The sequence below is a fragment of the Atheta coriaria genome, unplaced genomic scaffold (genome assembly GCF_025399875.1).
Source record: "Atheta coriaria isolate IRGN ID8LTWV9N9 unplaced genomic scaffold, Caltech_Dcor_3.1 hic_scaffold_9_pilon, whole genome shotgun sequence".
Lineage (NCBI taxonomy): Eukaryota > Metazoa > Arthropoda > Insecta > Coleoptera > Staphylinidae > Dalotia > Dalotia coriaria.
Window position 1 is genome coordinate 8,055,851 of NW_027045451.1, and position 22,174 is coordinate 8,078,024.

Here is a 22,174-nt window from a genome sequence, read left to right on the forward strand (position 1 = left end):
GCAGCGCTACCGCTGGTCTATTCGCATGAATGTGCGCCGTGCGCAAAGCTGGAACGCCACACGTTGCTCGTGATTGTCAACATATAGTACCGATATACCTGTGCGAGTTCGAGTATACATACACACGGTGCGCACACCGCACTCGCGCTCTGCATACGCCACTCAACGTACGCTCTCGTATGAATTAACGCTCGTTGCATTTATAAACCGCCACGCCGCGCACAATCACCTCCATCCTACCTGTCCGTCGTCCTCCATCCGAGCGCCGGATCATGATGCACGCAAATAAAAAACGTCAGTGAGATGAGAGTCATGAGATGCGCAGTGCGCGCAATATGCGCTATATTAACTTAAAAGTTTATGTGAACTGTGCTACGAACTTAAATTGTTTGAAGACAAGTGTAAACATTTTAAAAGGTGCGTCAGGTCAACATCATGTGTGATAGTGTTGATAAATGTGACAGCGCGTACGAGGACTTAGAATTGGAAGTCGAATTAGAGGAGCTTCCGAAAAAAACATTCATACGTGTAAGTATTTACTCAGTTTTCATTAAAAATAAACGTCATTTAACACATTTCATTGCATATTGCGGTAGGTATAGACTGTAGACATGTAGATAGGCGTAGGTTTAAATTCGATTATACCTACCAGTCTAACTGATAACTGAGAAATTTCAATCAATTATTACTACTCGATCGTTAACATACGGTGAAATTTACTAGTATCGATAAAATATAAAATTACACGTTGAGTAAATCTTTAACAAACAAAAAAATACTATTTGTTGCAAGTTGTGAATTGTGTGCGTTGGTTAATAAACTTTTTGTAGCTGTTTGTTCCTCGATTTCTTGTGATTGTGTCCTAACAATTGTAATAATAATAATAAAGGAACGAGCGCGGAGACATTGCGAAAGTGAATGTTATTTGTCTATTACAAAATTATAGTGGCTACAGTTCTATACATCGTTGTTGTTGTAGGAGTCGTAAAATCGGATTACGCGGTAATGAACTAGTTTTGTTTTTTTGCGCCTGCTAATGGCGTATACAAATTGTACACTTCCTTCCTGGCATATAAATATATATAATGTTTTTGCGGAACTAATCACAAAACGTAAAAATCCATAAAATTTTTGTTCATCTGGCTTTTTCTAAATCAAGTGGGCGATAAAATTGTATGTGTTCCACACATGAATAATACTATGCGTCATTCAGTACTACTTACTATAAACAATATATTATATGTTAAATATAGTTAAGTTTCGACGCAATATAAGCAATATTATCAAATTTCTTAGAAAATTATTCCTTGTCGCGATAATATTGCAATAAAATAATATAAACAATGTTAATAACAAGCGCGAACAATGCTGTTAGAAAAATCAACAAGTTTTAACGACTCTGCCAAAACATTAAACACAACACACGATCGCTATTGTTCTAAAAACCAGTTTTACAACTAATTATGTTTGTTCCAAGGCGCGGTGTTTTTTATAAATCGAAAAAATTAGCCTACCATTTGCTGTCATTAGTGTAATAGTAAACACAATTCATAATCACCATCATTAACATTCTTTTGCAGACATAATCCTAATTTGTCTTATAATTCTTTATTAATTTATTTCTTCGCTCATTCAATTTGTTGAATGCAAAGTTAATTAGCTCGAGGGTATCGTGTTTATTTTTTCATTAAATCATCAGTGTCTAAACTCTCCAAAAGTCCAGAGAACTCCAGAAATTGGAATTTTCCGGGCGTCAAACAAATTAATTTTATCCGCAGCTGGCAGCAAAGGAAACGCTTTGCATGATTAATTAATTGCACAACTTATAAACTCATCTCTAATTAACTTTAGACGTTTAACAGGATGCAGGAGTTAAATTTAAAGATGACTACATTAATGCAATAATATCTCATCATTTAACATGATAAACGTATGTAAACAATCTTATACTATTCTAGATTGAAAAGTTAAACAATGGTTAGATTAATCATTAAAAGCATTAAAAGTGAGTAAATATTACTCATAATATAAATAAAAATCATAGCCCGAGTGCAATACACTTAAATTGATAAGCAAATTAAAAATATATAAACACTTTGCGTTGTTTACTAAACCTATTAATAATATTAAATAATATACCTTATCCACGTGTGCACTACAAATATTGTTGTGCACTAACGTAATCTATACTTTATGCACAACCTACGCACGAGAGGATAGAAATTAAAATTACACAATAAATATTGGACGCTTGTGATCGCAGATTTTCGGATGTTACGAGAATCATTGTACATATAAATTATATCATAGCACAATCTTGCTTCAAATTAACAAGTAGCTTTTGTCCGCAACTTCGTCCGCATAAATTTTATAAAAATACTCCGCCAATAAAATTCTCAATTGTAATTTAAAGAAATTAACAATTCCTAAATGCGCTTCACGTTCATTTTGGTTAAAAATATTTAAATATAATTATTATTAAATGTACATATTAATTTTCACACAATTAGTTTGCATCCTTCCAGTTATATTTTTAGCACATGTTTTTGATTTTCACTGATTGAAAAAATCTTGACTCCAAGATTTAACAAAATTGGTTAACTGACATACACCCTTAAAGTATGATTTTTGCGACAAAAATAGTTTTCCTCAAGGTAGGTACTATTGATCTGTATACCAAAATCAAATTAATTAATCAATTCGTTTGCGACGTTACTTTCGCATATAGTATATTATTATAAATATATGCCATAATACGCTACATTTTATAAAAAAATACAAGCTTTTGACACAAATACCAATTTGATGTTTTTTAAAAATTTGTTTCCTTATCGATGCCGTGCGCTAGTAACATTACGCAAGTACATAGTAATCGACGTATGCATTACCGCGCCGGTGATATGATGTATCGGGGCGATTATGCGATGCGTGCGATCGAGAATAGCAATTTAATTGAAAGTGATGCCACGTAAGTACCCGTTTTATTACCGCACGCCGCGGCCAAAAACTAATATGTGTTCTAATACCCGCCGAGATAATTACGGATGTAACGCGCGGAGCACCGCCTCGCCTGAGCAATAAATGTTTTTCTATAGCGTCTATAACGTCTATGTACTTACACACATCTTACATGAGGCAAGTTAGTTTTTTATCATGCTTACCTCATCTCGGTCGGGCCACGGTACACCTCCGGCTACTAGTCGATTTGCACCGATACCTTGTTTCATGCCTAATCTCTCTACGAGATTAGCTATAAATAAGTAAAGAGGTTGGTATTATGCCACAATGCGCATTGAATTTTCTAAATGAACGACTAATAAGGAATGGAGTGTGTTGCCTGTCACGGCGGCTCTGGAGATTTATGTGGCAATGTGCATTACTGGTGTACGCAATTGCGCTCGACCGGCTACGATTCGAGCGTCTTACGACACTTAATTACCGTGCCACGAGTGCCGGAGAAAGTTGCTTGGTTCAGGCAAAGAGATTTTGTCTCTTCAGCCTCACCTCAATGCGTAAGTGTATTATTAACACAGTATTGCACTACACATCTATTAGATCTGGATTAATATATTATTATTAATCTAAAATGCGCAAAATTTACTCAAATATAACAAAAAAAGTGTTAAAATTGCAGATATTAAGATTGATTATGCAAAGGATATAAATAATTATTAATACCCTCATTACTAGTAATACCGGATTACAAAACACTTAATGAGTTTTTAACAGATTTGAACAACATTGAAGTCAAAATTTAAATTTTAACATTTCAATGCTTAGTAATAACTCGGCGATTATTTAGTTATTACAGTTATTACACGTTAATGTACTAGCTTACATAAAATCATTAATTTGTTACAATTTATTACAATAATGTACCATTTTAAGACCTGAATATACCGGCTTAGTACATAATGCTTTTTTAAACAGATTTACGCAAAATAAAACAAAAACAAGTAATAATGTAGGCCATTGAGGTCTTCTGGGACAATGACACAGCAATGCGACAGATGATTAGTGAGTAAATGTTGCAGTTGTTGGCCGGGACAATTGAGCAAACTGGACTAAAGTCTAAACGCGTTGCGTTTTGTTGCGTTGCAACATAACTGTTTACTCTGTTTGCTTAGATTACTAGATGATTGTAAAAACCACAACAGCTGAATTTAAAACAAGAAGAGAAACGAAATCCAGTTTACTGAAATGTTGAAACGTTGGAAACAAAAAAAATTACTACATTGCTCAATCTTTGAATAATACCTTTCAGTTGACTTAAGTCAGCAGTTATTGTTTTATTCTAATTTTAGTTTCAAGATTAAATGTATATTTAATATTTAATATTTAAATTTTCAAGTTCTCTAAAGAAACAATTGAAATAATTTAAAATAAAAGTTATGAAATCCAAGGTTGATAGCTGGTTTCTCCAAAACATTTTAACACGTGCCAATTTTTTTTACAAATAATATTACGTCCTACAAAATTTATGCACCATATATTCTGTGTAATATAATATTTAAATAAATCATAAGCGCGAGTTTAATTTTTGTAAGCCGTGTGGCGTGTGCAGGCTGTTGAACAAATTCTAATCCAATAATGACCAAATAAGCGTGAAACGAAGCAGAATTAGGACACATAACACAACATACAAACGTACACTCGTGATTTGTACAATTCATGTTCAATTGCCAAAAACCCAAGCAAGAGATAATAACAACAAAGTGTTTAAAGAACAAAAAACAAAACTAAAACGTTAAGACTTAAGACATGGGTCAAAACGCAAACGATTTACACAAAATTAGCTCAAATTGTAAACTCGCTTTGAAACTGATTCATGCCGCCATGAATGCGTTGTTTCGTAATCGCGGTAGCGTATATCTTGGTATTCGAGTAGACTAAGTGAGACAATGGACCACATGTCTCGTGGATAGCGGATTGGTAAACTGCGAAACAAAACACCGGAACGCGTCAAAATGCTTTGCCGCGATCATGTCGGTTTTTAATGAAGAGTTTGAACACTTTGATGAACCGAACCGCTTTGAGAATGCCTGACAATACATCATCATTGTCCAAACCCAAACCAATTCCAAATTAAACTCCATATTCACTTAACAAAACATTTTTTGTCGTTCGTTCAAACACTCGTATTTCCTTTATAATTTTACTCCATTTATTAAGTTTCTGACGTCTTCATAAGGCGGTATGAACTTTCTGTTTTCATTTTCCAAGGTGTAAAACATGTAAAAGTGTAGGTAAAAGTGTAACTAGCACGCGGAATACTTTATTAGGCATTAAAATCGAATTGAATGCAAATATCGCGAATCGCGCTCGCCGCACTGCGAGGTAAATCTTTGATGTGAGTCACTTTCTAGTCTAGTCTATTCGTATCAATTTCGCTCTGCGTTTCAATTTCATTTCATATATTAGGTTTTAAATTACTTACTTAGGTGTCTTTTAAAATTTAAATTTAACTTTTTACATATTGCAACCATTAATCTCGGAATAAAGATTTACCTAATTAGGTCACATAAACACACGCGGTGTAAACTTTGTTTTCTAAATTCAAAACATGTTAAAATATGCGTGCAAATTGCACAGCTATTGTCGCTAGTAGTCAGATGGCCAGACGCTTGTTTCTACACGCAAAGAAAACAAGAACAAGAACCAGAACTCTCGATGAACACGTGTCGCTAGAACACAAAGTACAAAAGAGGTGTCCAACAGTGTCATTATGCATACGCGAATGATTTTACTTTTAACACATTCTTGCCGCTTGTTAGACTATTCAAGGATAGTATGATTTTTTACTCTTGTTATTGCTGTCATTAGCCCGCGTGTTGTGTGTGCAGATAGATAATAATCGTTGAAAGCTCGCGCTATTCTGTGCTTATACTTATTGCTGTGTTTAGAACATTGTAAAATGCAGTAATTTGTGTACAGAGCAGAGCAGATTTTATATTCATTCAAATACAGAACCTTGAAGACTGTTATTATACAAATATGCACAAATAAATCCTCAACAACACATGCAATCATTTAAGAGAATACAAATCATTTCTAAGCTTTTATTCATTTCCGTAATTTAAATGTAATTAAATTTAGAAATCGACAGCGCGTCGGTCTGCAAACATATTTGCATACACGTGCATACAGGCGCACCTAAATATGCGGCGTTCGTCTCTTTGAGAAAAGCGTTTCCTGCGTAGAAACGATAGTTTTTTGTTGCGCACATCGTGGATAATTATGCATTTTCGCTGCAAGTGCGGAACGTAAGCAGAGCAGGATAATAGCCGCAGAAGCTCTGCTTGCATCCTATTCTATCGATATTGCATATAAATTAGGTTTTAATCAAGAAGGCAAAATTGCTGTTTACGTACCATCAAAATTCTTAGTCTTAGTAAAACAACCAACTTTAAAATGTTTAAATCAATTCGAATTTTTTTGTATTAATTTTTTTGTTAAAATGTGCTACCCTGATAACAATTCGACATTGAAAACGGTACTATTATTAGTACGTATTACCATATCGACTATTTTACGAGCAATAAGAATAATTGCGTGTTTTTATGTTGTTTGAATTGTTTTAAGGTTTTTCAACCTTCTTTCCGTCCGCACGCCATCCCATCTTCAGTCTTCAAATACCATTGTTTGCATTTTCAGTTATTCGAGTCTAACCGTAAACCGGGAATAAAGCAATCGCCATAAACAATTGCACGTACCGTACACAATGCAAACAATTCCTTATTCGCCGTATTTCACTCCCATGTGAATGCTATGTGCTTATTGTCAACTAATCATATACGCATACTCAACTTACATGCACATATCGTGACAATATCATGTCATCAAACATTGGCACTGAATTTGAATGCAATTCAAGTATATCAGTAAAAAGGCATTTCAAATTTCAATGCTTCATTTGAATTTCAAATATTGGTATTTCAATGCTAGACAACAATATAAATTCAAATTCAATGGCCCAGCTATCTATACATGTATGTATTTTTTACGTTTTTGTGGATTTTCTTTTAACCGTTTGACTAAATACACTAAAACGGGTAAACTATGATTAAGTTCAATGACATTTTTCAGTATTATGAGCATGGTGTGTGTTTACGTTGTGATTACAGTCAAAACCTTGGTGGTGTGTACGTTGTGATGCGTGATTCACGTGGAATGTCAAAACGAGCGCAATAAACGACATAAGGCCATAAGGGTTTTTAAGTTAACACCTGCCCATTCGGTTCAAGAGAGTTCAGTGCGAGGAGCGTGGTTGACACGTTCATTTCGTGCACGATTTGCATACGTGGCTCGTGTGCACTGTGCATGGTATTGATCTCAAATATATGCAATTCAAATAGTCAAATATAGATACTGGGGGAAATATTTATTTAAAATATTTTCTGATATTAAAGTAGTTTTCTTTATTTCCTTTTTTGAATTTAAAAAATGTGATGCAGATTTTTCACTATTTGAAATGTTTCCCCGGAGAGCCAAAATCATTATCAACATGTCAAAAATTTTGAAATTTGAGCACAACATGTTTAAATCCAAAAATTCAAATAAATAATATTAGACTCATGGAATTAGTTATTATAAGTAATGTTATTACTGTTTGCAATAACATAACATAAAAACTATTTTTTTAGAGAATCAATTTGAATAAAAATAATTATTAGTTTCAATTATTTATTTAATCTTTTATATTATTCACCTTTCCTGATTAAATCAGAGTTTCTACAAATTGTACAAACCTTGAATTTTAAGCAGCTTTAGCATTATAGGAGTATTATTTATTTACCTTTCCTTTCAACCTTCCTATGAACAACTTCATTGATATTTTGTAGACATTGCCGGAAAAGAAAAATTACTTTCTTCGCTCGCACTTTTACACCAAATATCACACTTGAATACGAAACAACGAAACAACATAAATAAACACCACCCACCTACTAAATTGATATTTAAAACACGTCTCCCGCGCATCCACACTCACACTCCAGTAGAAATTTTATTTACTGTCGGCGTCTTTTCAAAACCTTCCAAAATAATGAATAGCGAATGAAAATTGATCCTAACAACATACAATTTCCAAATTCAAATTTCTTATTAACATAACAACTAACAATAGCATATTCAATTATTTTAACGGCATAGGTGAAATATGTCCTCCTTAACCTAAACAAAAAACACCATTTCCGTGCGCACCAACGCCGGAAACTCAAAACTAACACCTAACTACTAACAAGTTTTACAAGAGTACACATTTTGCGGATGTTGACCATTTTAAGTACTCTACCAAGAAATTATACTTCAATGAGCCTCGAAACATAGTTTTATTCCAAGTTTACATCCCGACGGTAACAGGAAGTTAAAAAGAATTTATTGTTTTAGCTTGCTTTAGTATCAAAAGCAAATAATAATTGTTAACAGGCAATTACAAACAAATCAGTAAAACTGTAAAATAAAATTAAATTTTATGCCATTAATTTTAACTTCTTCTTCTGGCAAATAAATCGAACTGAAATTAATTGCGGAATGTGTAATAACACGTTTTATCTGTTAACATGACCGCTAATGACGATAACTAACTGTCGATGAGGTAATTTATGCACGGTTTCATTCCAATTAACACTGCGATCACGTTTTACGCCTGGGGATTTTTTTAATGTTAAATATTTAATAACAAACAAATATGATTAATAATATCCTGAGATTATTAAGCTTTAGAATATGTTAAAGTAAAAAATAAACATTAATTTACTTTTACGAAGAAAATAAATCCAAAACTAAATTCTTTCACAACGTAGGGTACGTTCAACATAGTTGAAAATACTGCAAAAGGTTAATTAAATTACTTCCAGCGATGTAAACTAATTAAACTTGTGCACCAAGTTGGTAAAAACTTCGTAGTAAAGTGGCAACAATTTTAAAATTGAATTACACGCCGGGCGCGATCTCGATCTCTTCGCGGCGAGCATAAAACCGTTAGCGCAGACTAAGTTAAGACCAAGAGACGAAGACATTCACGCATTAATGCTCACTGCTCAGTTGGGTAAGTAAATAGAAGCAAATGGACTAGATGACTGCTGAGAGCAGTGAGGTCAGCACGGGCCGCACGCATACACGCATGTGTCTCCCGGATTCTTCCGGGCTGTGTGGCGAATCGGTTCGATGCCTTCAACACACGCCATCGATGTCTTCGAAGTGCGCGTGGACCGCAATCCGCAAGTTCAATGAAACTTTTATCTCGTGTGTCCGTATTGCTCTTGCTGTTGCAAAAAGTTGCAAGCAACGGTGCACCATGCACAAATGGAAATATCGCGATCCCCGCTCATCACATCATCATCACATCACACGCGAGATCTGCATCTTATATAAAAATAAAAAATAACATACTACACGTCAACAGACGCAATAAAAAATGCATAGATTATTTTTGACGCTCAGTCGTCATTCTTCATACTTCATACATCTGCAAGCCTGATAAAACTGATTAAAAACATGTTTATCCCGTCTTCGCGGTGCAAAATACGGAAGCGATTAATTATGCAATGGCACCAGCGACCGCTCGGAACGAATTAACGAATAGAACGGCAACAGGCGCGTGTAAATAAAATAATCACGCTCTATTGTGCGCCGCCGCGATCGCAGTGATGCTGTCCGGCGAATCGAAACCGATCTACGATGCGCCTGGTCGCGCACTCTGGCAGACCATCGAGAGATACGCGCATAATTAAGACGTTAAGTAAGCGAATAATTAAATTTACCGTTTAAATATTCTGCATGTATGTACTGCGTATAGTATAGATTCTTCTTCGATCAAAATCAACTGTAGCATGCTATAATTGCGAAAAATACTAGACTCTAATTCATATTTTATTATTGCAGAAAAAATATCACCATAATTGAGAATTTGCAGAATATTCTTTAAACTTTGATATGTTTGGATTCTATATATTTATTTTGAATTTTTGGATGTTTTTTTATTTTTGTCCATAAATCATTTATTATTTAAGAAAAAGCCGTAACATCATCGTGCAAATTATATGTGATACTTCACGTCAGACTTTAAAAATTTTTCACAAAAATATGACGAGAAACCATGACAATTTTTGTCAACTGTTATTTTGATAATTATTTAAGTGCGGCTTGCCAAAAAAATTTTAAATTCTTCCTCAAGCTTCATGCTTATTAAATAATTAATTGATTGCATTTACAGGTCTAAATCAGTTTCATTTCGACAGATAAATTAATTATTTTTGAATATATCCCGAATTCATTTTAAATAATGTAAAAATAAAAAGAATTAATTTATTTGTATAAATTTTATCCTGCATTTGACTCCGTTCATGTTTTATTTTCGAAACAAAAGGTAACCTATGTCGTTTTGCAAGGTCCAATCTATCTCTATCCCAAAATTAATTAACTTGGTTAAGTGTTATTGTTTTGCGAAAGAGTAATAAACATCCATCCATTCTCATAAACATAAACAGGAATATATTTGTAGAATTATTTGTATAAAACGAAAAATATGACAATAGTATCTCTTTCTTCCTGACCTTAGAGCAATAAAAATTCGATTAAAAATAAATAAAATGTACTTTGTGCCTGTAAATTGATAAAAAATTGACTTTTAATTACGAGTATCTCTACACATATGAACTTTGCGACCTTAACACAAATAGCAAAAAAAATAACTTTCTCACTTTGCTCTTTGTATTTTAATTTCAAAGAGTACAAAAATATATCTTGGCGCAAACTTTGATTGATACCTACCTCCTTCGACGTTAACTCTCGCATTCGTTTCAATGATAAATGTAATTGAGCTGAACATAAAATACAATACGAAATAATTTGATATCACGATTTCACACGAACAAAAGCCGTCTGTCTGCTCGTCTCGTTTTCATTTTTCATCTCGTTACGGCAAGACACACAAATATTATATTTCTTTATAATTAAGTCACAATACTCACAATTCAAGCGCGTGCAAATAGTCATTGTGGATTGTGCGCATTGTGCTGTGTGCAAGTACCTTACCTACACACATAAAATAGCTATGAATGAATGAATGAATGACAGCTAAATGCGTGGATTCGTCGTCGCGCAGAGCCTTTATTTATTTACGTACAATTCGCGTGAGAAAGGACGGATGTCGTTGGTGATTCGGTGGGTTTTGCTGAAGACTCTGAACTCCGCCAGTTTACTTCAACCAATGATTCAAAGGTCTATCTAAATTACTCATGCCATAAAGGCAAGGAAACTAAAACTTAAGTAGATAGATTCAGGCCTGTCCAAGGGTTTGCAACTTTAGAACTTTAGGACAAGTAAAATCTCAGAAACTTCATCATCGTATATTTTCATTGGTTTATTTTGGTTTGGCCAATAGATACCTATTTCTATTGACAATTGGTTTAAGCCCTCCGTAGATTTTAAATCAAAGGAAACGTAAAAAATATTATGAGCACGAGTACCATCGAGTTACCATCGCAGTACCATCAGTACCATAATACCATAGGCCCCATTGTTTCGGCTTAATGACTTTACGTTTTGCCGTAATTACAGTCTAAACAACATACTGTACGTTGCAGAAAATAAATGCAACTTTCTGACTTAAAAATGTTTCGAAAAAATTATACGAATGAAATTATTTTTTCATTGAATTTCGTAAACTTTCTAAGTCCAATAACTCCAATACCTCACCGCTAAGAGGATTAAATTTCTTCGATTTCCGCTTGAACTTGTATGCGCGTCGACTGTATGCGGTGAGCGTGCTGGAGGCCCCACTTCGGCACCGCGAAGAAGTTCGCGGAGAGTTCTCCAGGCCAAGTCGGGCCACCAGCTTCGTGCCATTCATGTCGTCTCGAACCGTCGAAGAGGCACAACGTCGCGCATAGAGATTACGTTTCTCAAAACTTGTATAAAAAAACGTGCAATATATTAGGTACTGTGCGTGTGTGTTATTGTTATAAATATGAAAAATGTGTGTATTTAACACTATTGTAGCATGACATTGAAATAAATAACCACTTCTTATCAGTGCTTATCGGTTAATCCACACACTACGCACGCATATTTACATTTCGCATTGGATAATGTTGCTGCTGCCCGAGATAACACTACCGCAAGTATGTAAACAAAAATAATGCATCTCTAATTGATATTAACTTATACAATGTACAATAAGCTAATTAAATATCTTGTATTGTTAAGAAATAATGCAATTGAATCGAAATCGTAAATTTAATCGTTAATTCATCTTACCGCGTTACCTTGGCACACATCAAATATAACAGTTTTTGTGCGCGCGCGCCCGCGGCTCTTCTTGTTGCCGGTTCTTGCTGTTGTTGTTTGATGCGCGGTTACTTTCATGCATAATTAATGCGCTCGGACGTTGTATAGTACTAATGTTAAAGTCTTCTTGGGTCTGCTGTTTTTCGACTCGCGTGCTGCATGAATATTCTGGAAATTTTATTTTCCTTGCTAAAGATCTCCTCAAGCGCGACTCAGACTGAACACACATACAGGGTCGATGCGGTCGTTAAATTTAACAAAGCGCAATTAATCGCGACTTTCCATGCGGCACCTGCACGTACCTACTCGCATTCGCTAATATAATCAACAATTATTAAATTAAACCGCGCTTAAGAGGTAATGAAAATTACATGATGATTTGTATTTCAACAATCAAACTTTTTAAATCTACGAAGCATTAAAATATTACCAAAATCTTTATTATGATACATATATAAATTACTTGTGAATATATTTCTGTAAAAAATATAGCTTTAGGGTAAATAGTTCTTCAGTCATTAATTAATAACTATCAGAAATACATCAAACATTTCTTTTTGATGCTTGAACATAAAAAATAACTCAAATTTTTATTTTCTATCTTGAAACTATGATTAAAAAGACATTTTATTATAGTAGTAGTTCAAGATCACTCACACCTCTCGGTGTGAGTATTGGTTTCAAAGTCGCCTGTCGAAAAAAAAACACTTAAATTTTCTACTTCTTTCTGCGTTCGGCGCGTAGACAAATAAAACAAATCGGTTTCTATCAGCTTTCACTCAGTTGTTAGCGGCGCTCCAAGATCAAGCCGCAGGAAGTATAATTGAAAAAGAAACACACATACACCGGGGATTGCGCATAAAAAGGAAGCACTCGCGCAAAAAAATAAATGAACTTGCGCGTTGATTCAGTTCTTACTCGAGCAATTATTCAAGTTTGCGCAGCGCGCACGTTCATGTCATGCTTCGCATGTTCGTTCATAGAAAAAAAACGCCATTAGCATTAACCGCGCATGGCCAAAGTACTAACTACTTCAAGTTTATCAACTTTAAAAATGCACAGGAGTAAATAATTATAATAAGTAGATCTAAACGAGAGAATGCAGATTAAGTAATCGCAATCGCTATATAAACATATTATAATCCGCATTGTTTGACAGAATTAAAGCATAAGCAACTATTAATCGATGCCTTTCAAAGGAGATAACAATCGTAACAATCGATTAAAGTATTAGGTATAATAGTATTTCCGCGTTGCGCGCACGCAACCGCATAAGTTTCTGTTGACTTGGTAGCAATTTCGTGGTCATAAAATACTTTCACATATTTTTCGCTTCCGATTTTGCGCCGTGCGCTCATGCGGTCCAGCAGCAACAGGCACCGTATACAACCGCACATTGTTTGATTTAATGCGCAATCGATTCGCGCTGCGACGTAATTCTGAAATTTACAGTAACACGCGGCGTTGCGTGAAGGCGTCCGCCGAGAAAATTCGCGCCTGCTTGACTCTTTGGTTGCTTACATAAGTTTGAGAGCAAAATATAAAACGCTAAGAACAATAAGCACAATAAGCAGTACGCGTACACGAGAAACACAAGAGAGGATACGTCCCGCCGATGGCCGCGGAAATTGCACGCCAATGGTCAGTCACCTCCGATTGTTAGTTACACCGCGTTATTACGCCACTCAGATTGAAACAAAAACAAAACATAACTAGGGATATTGTTGCTAGAACTTATAACTACCTGATTCCATCAACAAGTTGCAGCTGCGGATGAGAAATCACTATATAAAATCAATTTTTCTTTTAAAAATACCCAAAGTCCACTTGTAACTTGAGTTTAAGTTTCTTTCCAAGCCGATGTGCAATAATGTTCACCAAAACTTTCATTTTGGATTGTATGCTGTATTTGCACGTATATTGTTAGACCCCATCATTTGCATGACATGCGCCTATTCGAATATGATTCAAACATAAAAGCGATAATTTGAATAATAGACAATTACGAATCACAATAATGAGCGCAACGACTTTGCCGTCATGCATCCAGACAAACAGACAAACGTTCGCTCACGCGCTGTTTCCAATGCTTTTACTTTGCACTTCATTTATACACCTCCAATGAATGCTACGGCCACGAGCAACAAAAAAAAACATCACGCAAAGAATAACTCGGAGAAAAGCTTGCAGTAAACACACCACGTATGTGATTGTCTTTCGTGGGTGTCTCTCTCCGTATTTAATTTAACATAAAGTTTTACACACGCAAAGACGCCAAATGTGCACTTAATATTTATTAATGCAAATATATTAATAGCTGGAGCAAATGAATGAGATGAATGAATGAAAACACGTGCGTTTATATTATACAAAGTGATCAAAAAACGAAATCAGATCAATTTCTAATAGAAACTATTTTAATCTTTAATAAAAAAAATCAAATGATTGATGATTTCTTAGTTAAAATATTAGAAATGTTAGAAATTGTAATTTTACGACACTTTTAAGACAATAACTGCACCGACTGAACAAGAAAACACAGGCTCCAACACTTTGTTGCAATAGTTAATAACTCAATTATTTTTGCATTAGTTACGAACCATTTTCGCTCATTTACGCTCGGCGCAGGCAACTTTCTCGCTTTTCACGTGCGATATAATTTCGCGAGACTTCCTGTCACGCCGTCAGCCATTTTCTCCTCGTTTCCACGATTCCGCGAAGGAGATCCGCTCGACATCGCCAATAACAAATCAATTAAAACGTTCCGCGATAACAAACAGGATAATATCTAAATAAATCCTATAATGATATTAATTGAGTTTAATTAGCGACAAAAGGTGTGTCTAAATGCATAAATATTATGCTAATCAGATTTCGCATACGATGCACGCACGTGTGTTATATTTTTACGCCTAGAAATTCCTCTAGTGTGTACCTATATCCTAGAAGAATTTGTCGTCATTAATCTCAGCGCGTGTTTGATACTGCCTTCGCGTGTGTTCCTTTCATCTGAGATAGGCAGTATGCAAGCGCGTGTGAATTGTGAATCATCCTGGAAGCAATTAATGAACGAAACACGATCGGCGCGGCCAAAGTCAAGAGAGCAAGAATGCACCGCCGACCGGAGCCACACCTGTGTATGCTTACCTGGTTACTTATTTGGCGTTTATTGTCACGCGCGATTGCGGCCGGCTAATAAATTGAGAGAAAGTGGGATCTTATCTGGGCTACGCTCTGTGGACCTGCGGTCCGTCGACTAACATATAAGAGAGCACCAAACCACTTTTTGCTTTTCTTTCTTAAGAATTATAACCAGCTCTATACTTTTGAACAAAACTAAGTACTTGAACACATTAAATGAATATTGACTTAAAGCAAGTTTATTCCTGATTTTGTTCTTGTCGCTTTTATGATGTCGCGGTTGCAGTTTACGGCTTGCGGGCTATTTGGTATAGATTTTAAGTTTTAACGGGTCGAGGAGCGCGAGTACCCGCGAGGCACTAACTGTACTTGCATGCATTCGCTGGCGTAAAAGTAAATATGACCATAACGGCCATAACAGCGATTCGTCTGCGAAAAACCGCAAGTCACCCGATCGACGACCCGAAACGAACCTTTCGAAGGCAATTTCTATCTTCATTTTTCATTCTTTACGCATGATTATTTAATAGCTAGACAATCCTACTTGAGTCTAAGAAATAAGAATACTTCAGCTCATTAAGAGCTCAGTATAATTCAACTTTCGCTTGTTAATTAATACTTAATCTTTAACAAGTTTTGATGAAATGATAAATCGCCAGTTGACATTCATTTGTTTTAGAAAGCGAAGAGATTTTTCAACACAAAAATTACATTAATTCTATTGCCTAAATATGTTGGCTATTTCCAGACTTTCCAATAACTGCATACCGCTGATATTCAGAAATAGAGATACTGCTACTAAATATTTTATATATTTGATATTGGTATAAAAACTTAAACTTAAGACTTAGAATAGACTTAAGTACATAGTCGATGAGTCGTCGATAACAATTCGGTAAAAATCACCAACTATTTGGACAATTATACTTTATTTATAAAAAATAATCGGTGTTGTAAATACTGTGAAAATTAGCCTGATCACAAATAGTTAATCAGATATAAACCAAATTCTACAAGGACCAATAACGACGCATTATAATAACAGCGTAATGTATACCTAGCTATAGACATCGCACTAAAATAATTTAAATCATATAAACATTTAACTGTTTATTAACGTGTTTATGACCACGCTTCAGTATTTAAATTTAATATTTTTCATCGTATAATGACACAGTTTTACGTTTTTTATATACGTACTGGACAATGTACTGCTCGCGGATTCGCTAAAACTTGCCCATAAAAGTTAAAATTACATCTCAATTCGAACAAAAATATTGATTGCCGAATTACATCGAAAAAGCAATAAGTCAAACCGAATATTCGCTCGGATAGTAAGTCTCCTCCAGACCGAACATTCGAGTATCCGGCTATTTAGCCAGACTCATTGTAGACAGATTTCTAATACAAATTTAATTTATGATTGACGACTTGATATATTTTATTTATTCATTTTGAGCGCTTTGACTCAACGCAATCATGCATACATTACTGTTATGCTCATTATTCTTCCACTTCTACTTCTTCATCAACGTCAACATCATCTACACGAAACGGTATCTCGTATTGTAATAAAATAATACGAAATTAATTTATTCCGGGCACGCACAACACCTGCATAACTTACCAGTGTTGAAATTATGTTTTTATGATATTACAAACAAACCAAATTAAACAAGCCATTATCTTCGCGTAAACAAATATTTATTAATTGGCTTTGTTCACGTGGGATTTGGTTTTTGTTTTTTGCGATGATAATGATCACACACAGAAGCTATAATTATGAAATAAACGTTGTAGGATAAGGTTGGTAATGTTGAACTTGTTTTGAACCTCAAAATATTACTTGATTTAAACAATTATCAGTGTTGAAAATTGTTATTAATAACCGTTAATATTATTTTATCTACTCCCCATTAATAATTAATTAATTAAATTAACCACCAACCGTGAGAAACAATACTTAATTATTCAATTAATCTATAAATAAGAGTTGAATGCAACGCTCTTGCAATTGAATAAATTGATTTATTATATCTGCTCGTTACGATTTCCTAATTGTTGAAAGTTAAAGACCGCTAATCGGATTTACATTTATCTATTCCCGCATTATTCACACCGTGAGTATTCGCTCATTATTGCATCTCTTACTTAATATTGTGCGATCATAAACATGAAACACTCATTACGCTTCGTGCACCTATTTACATTCTAATGCAGCGTGCGTTTTCCAAAATTATACGTTATTAAGACCTCGCAATAACCGCATGCCTAACAACACGTATGTTCATAAAGCTATGACCATATAATGCTTAAAAATGTTCAGATATAATCAGAGATTCCATAAATCCGTCAGATACATCATCGCTTTATTCAAACCACAACAAGTTGGAAACTGTTGTTGAAAGTTAATCGCCTTAACCTGGAATAATCCGATTATACTGACGTGATTAGCGATTAATTTCGCGCGGCGCCTGATGCGCTTACAGCGTCTAAACACCGTGGTTATCAATTAGACTAGTAGATCGCATCCTTTGTGCTGCGCGGTCGCCGTGCTTGATAGTCATGTTGATATGCGAGACGCGATGAGATCAGAGATGTGGAAGAAGAAGTGTGGAGTAGAGGTTTTTGCTCGGCGCTTTGAGCGCAAATTCGTGCGTGAACACACATTTATTGCGCTCTGAATGCGATCTGCTGCGCATCTAGCACGGAAGGAGACCTTGCAATGTAATTGGTAATTTATTACAACTAGCGGTCCCGGCGAACATCGTACCCTCTCATCAATAAAATATGTATTAAATTATTGTTAACAAAAAAAGAATACACAAAGTTATTTTTATTATAATACTAGTAATTTGTGCCCGCTTTGTACGGAAATTATTGAATTATTGTATCAAATTAAAAGTTAACACACGCGATTTATCATTTTGTCAAAACTTGTTGAAGATTAAGTTTTACTCAACAAGGGAAACAAGAATTTTACTGAATTCTTAATGAGCTGAAGTATTAATATTTCTTAGACTCTAGTAGTAGGTATTGTGTAATTATTAAATAATCATGCAAATATAAATTATTTTCAAAGAGGTGTCTGTCGTGAATTTTGTGCAAATAAGAGCTTCTTATCATCATCTCGATTCAAATGATACAGTAAAAATAATTATGATTGAAGATCTTTTCCATCTTTTTTCCCTTAATTTTTTCGATGTTTTAATGCATAATTTACTATTCGAATTGGACACAAATCTTACAACCGTCCTTTAGTTATAAATGCGGGCGACTTTACTTTTCACATGTAGATTATATCTGATTAAATAAATGCATATAATATAAATAATTTCTATGCACTTTTTACACCTAGCTTCATTGTTTTAAAGTTGAGTAAGAGTATGAAAATGTGCCACACGCCTTGGGCGATAAGAGCACGCCGTAGAAGAATGAGCAAACGGTAAACGCAGTAATGAACCATGTGGCGCGATTAAGAATGTAAGTGGAGATAAAAATTCGGTCCATTCGCGCATCGCAACTGTTTCCTGCCGTGTACCGCTATGCTGGCGGCGCGGCGCGACATACAACACACTTCTTCTCGTCTTCGTCTTCTTTCTTCGCGCGCATCTCACTGCTTCTGCGAACTGCACCGTGCCAGTTCTAATCATTATCTCTCGCAACGCGCAAGACCCAGCCGTCGACCGATAATAATATAACCGAAATTATTTCCACGCCGCGATACACGAAATTTAATTAGCTCCGCACACTCCACTTACCAGTTGGGTTAATTAAGATATGTGAGCCGCACGAAATGTTAAAGTGGGTGCGACGGCAAACCGTACGCTTCAAGTCAATCGGCCAATCGAGAGACATGATTATACTCGTAATTTTACAAACAATTTGTAACTTGTATTTATTTAATTTGTATTCTTTTTGTGTTCTTAGGGTTCTGATCCTCGAGTGGCGACATGCCGTGGCAAGCTGCAGAACCGCCGCTCGAAGCTCAACCAGGAGATCAACAAGGAGCTGCGGTTGCGCGCCGGTGCCGAAAATCTCTTCAAGGCGACCACCAACCGCAAGCTCAAAGAGACAGTGGCGCTGGAGCTAAGCTTCGTTAATTCGAACCTTCAGCTGCTCAAGGAACAACTCGCCGAGCTCAATTCGCAGGTGGAAATTTATCAAAATGACAAGTAAGTTAATAGATGTTATTTAGGCAACCCAAAACTCCCACACGTGAAATAAACACATAATACGAAAATTAGAGAAATTCAAAATGATAAATGTTATTGCCAACAATCACAATGTAATATCAATGCTATTGTTAGCGTGTGAATTAATTTAATGTTAATTTACCGCAATTAGAAGCACACTAAACGGTGCGTATTAAATCTCATGCGTAATATCACTTTAAATGCAAACAAGCCGCAACGAAGTGGCAAGTAGCTATGAAACAAAGCGTTTCGAAAGTCTCAAACAAAATTACCACAACAACACGCCGCAATTAATGATTTCGTTAAATGTTTCGCATTAGCACGGATTCAATAATGCCAATGATCCCACTGGGTCTCAAGGAAACAAAAGAGATCGACTTCCGTGACCCGTTCAAGGACTTTATCCTCGAGCACTACAGTGAAGACGCCAACCAATACGAGGATTCCATTGTTGATTTTATGGACACGCGACAGGCGATGCGCACACCATTAAGGGACAACACTGGAATCGCTCTACTCTTTCGCTATTACAATCAGTTGTATTTCGTCGAACGACGCTTCTTCCCACCCGACAGGTCGCTGGGAATATACTTCGAGTGGTTTGACTCGCTCACAGGTATTTACTAACCGGGTCAAGTTATGCATAATGACCGCATGGCCGTCGCATATGAGGTGCTGATGCAAATATTGAATCTGGGTTAAACGCAGCAAATGTTTCAGGTGTGCCATCATGTCAACGAACGGTTGCGTTCGAAAAAGCCTGCGTTTTATTCAACATGGGCGCGGTGTATACTCAAATCGGTGCAAGGCAGGATCGTACCACGGCCAAAGGATTAGACTCGGCTGTGGATAGTTTTCTGCGAGCGGCCGGTACCTTCCGATACATTCACGAAAACTTCACAAATGCACCCTCAATGGATCTAGGTCCCGAAATGTTGGAGATGTTCATACAACTAATGCTCGCACAAGCTAGAGAATGTCTACTGGAGAAATTAGAATTACAATCTCTTGAAAACCGTACCATCGACGTATGTTTTGATCTGGCGCAGGAAGCAGCACAGCTTTCAGAGTGTTACGATCATGTACATCAATTAATACAGCAACAAATGGTAAAAGACTACGTGCCGTACAGTTGGTCGGCACTGGTACAAGTAAAACGAGAATATCACATCGGTATGGCACATTATCACGCAGCCATGGGTATTTTACACGCGGAGGTATCACAAATGTCTGCGCAGACAAAAGATACACTGCAATTTCTGCATGTGGAGAGTGCCTCAACTCAGTTGGATATTCGTCTTCCAAAAGACGATTTAGAGCGGAGATTGTTAGGAAGAGCACATTTACGGCAAGCGTTAGTTTTACAAGAAGAAGGACAAAGATTACACAGAATGTGTCGAGAATTAAAGGGTAAACATGCTTTGATTTCGATGTTGAGGATTGCACACAGATTAGCACTACAAGCATATACTGCGAATGATGCAGAAGATGACTTTAGAGACTTGCTAGATCCACCACAAATTCAACCAGCGACAAAGTTTCAACTCTCTTTGACACCGCCGGATTTCGCGCAATATCGCGTCAGCGATTTATTTAAAGGTCTTGGGCCAATCGCGATATTTTCAGCAAAGAGACACTGGACAGCGCCGAGATTAGTACAATTACATCGTGGGAGAACCACCGAAGGATTTGGATTTTCTGTGAGGGGTGACGCGCCAGTTATCATCGCCGCAGTTGAAGCTAACTCATTAAGCGAAGTAAGCAAATTAAATTAACACATTAATTAAAAAGTAATTTAAAATCTTTCGTACAGTTTGGTGGAGTCAAAGAGGGTGATTTCATCGTGACAATATCCGATGTGGATGTCAAATGGGCATCACACGAAGAGGTCGTTAACTTAATTAAAAACGCCGATGACACCCTCAGTCTACGATTAGTCACCCCAATGGATAGAAACTACTTGAAGGTAAAATAATATCTGAACTAATTTTGAATTATACCACTTACTACTATGTTTGTTTGAAATTCTAGCCGGCCAAGTCCTCAAACAAGGGCTCAGTGTCGACGCACAGCAGCAGTTCAGGGGTTTCAAGCGGGATGTCCAGCCCCAGTGGTTCCATGGCGCAACACACCGGTAACAAACGACTGTCATGGAATCCATTCAAGAAACATCAGCTGCATCGGGAGTCAAAAGAGTTCTACGACAATGTTATCCTGCGATGAGCGACCCTCGAAATCATGTATCACACTTGTTAATTTATTGTACTGTACTGTGTATTGTGTGAATTATCACAAAATTTATATTAGTAAATTGTAAGATGTACATTTTAATTATTATTCCAGTCAGTTATTAATATTTTATTTGTTATATCGCGAACGTTTTTATCTCACTGCAATTATTGCTGTGAGTGAATGAGAATGTTATATGTATTATTTGATACAAACTATTTATGTGAATTTAATGTGCTATGCTATGCATGCACATGAGATGTATTTTATGTAAAATAAATAATCAACAATAAGCTTTATTGCAAACAATGTGTTAA

General features: G+C 35.8%; 1 protein-coding gene across 3 annotated transcripts; it reads left to right on the top strand.

Annotated features, from left to right (window-relative positions):
- Window positions 1-40: 40 nt before the first annotated feature.
- Window positions 41-22,166, top strand: Rhp (GTP-Rho-binding protein rhophilin). Of its 3 annotated transcripts, none has more exons than XM_065312626.1 (6): window positions 41-528; window positions 19,363-19,607; window positions 19,949-20,244; window positions 20,349-21,385; window positions 21,442-21,594; window positions 21,660-22,166. In XM_065312626.1, exons 1-6 carry the CDS (start codon window positions 436-438, stop codon window positions 21,849-21,851), a joined length of 2,016 nt encoding a protein of 671 aa, XP_065168698.1. In that variant the 5' UTR covers window positions 41-435; the 3' UTR covers window positions 21,852-22,166. The 3 variants fall into 3 exon arrangements, with proteins under 3 accessions (XP_065168698.1, XP_065168700.1, XP_065168699.1); XM_065312628.1 differs by lacking the exon at window positions 41-528 and adding an exon at window positions 11,852-12,125; XM_065312627.1 differs by lacking the exon at window positions 41-528 and adding an exon at window positions 19,078-19,300.
- The last annotated feature ends 8 nt before the right edge of the window (window positions 22,167-22,174 follow it).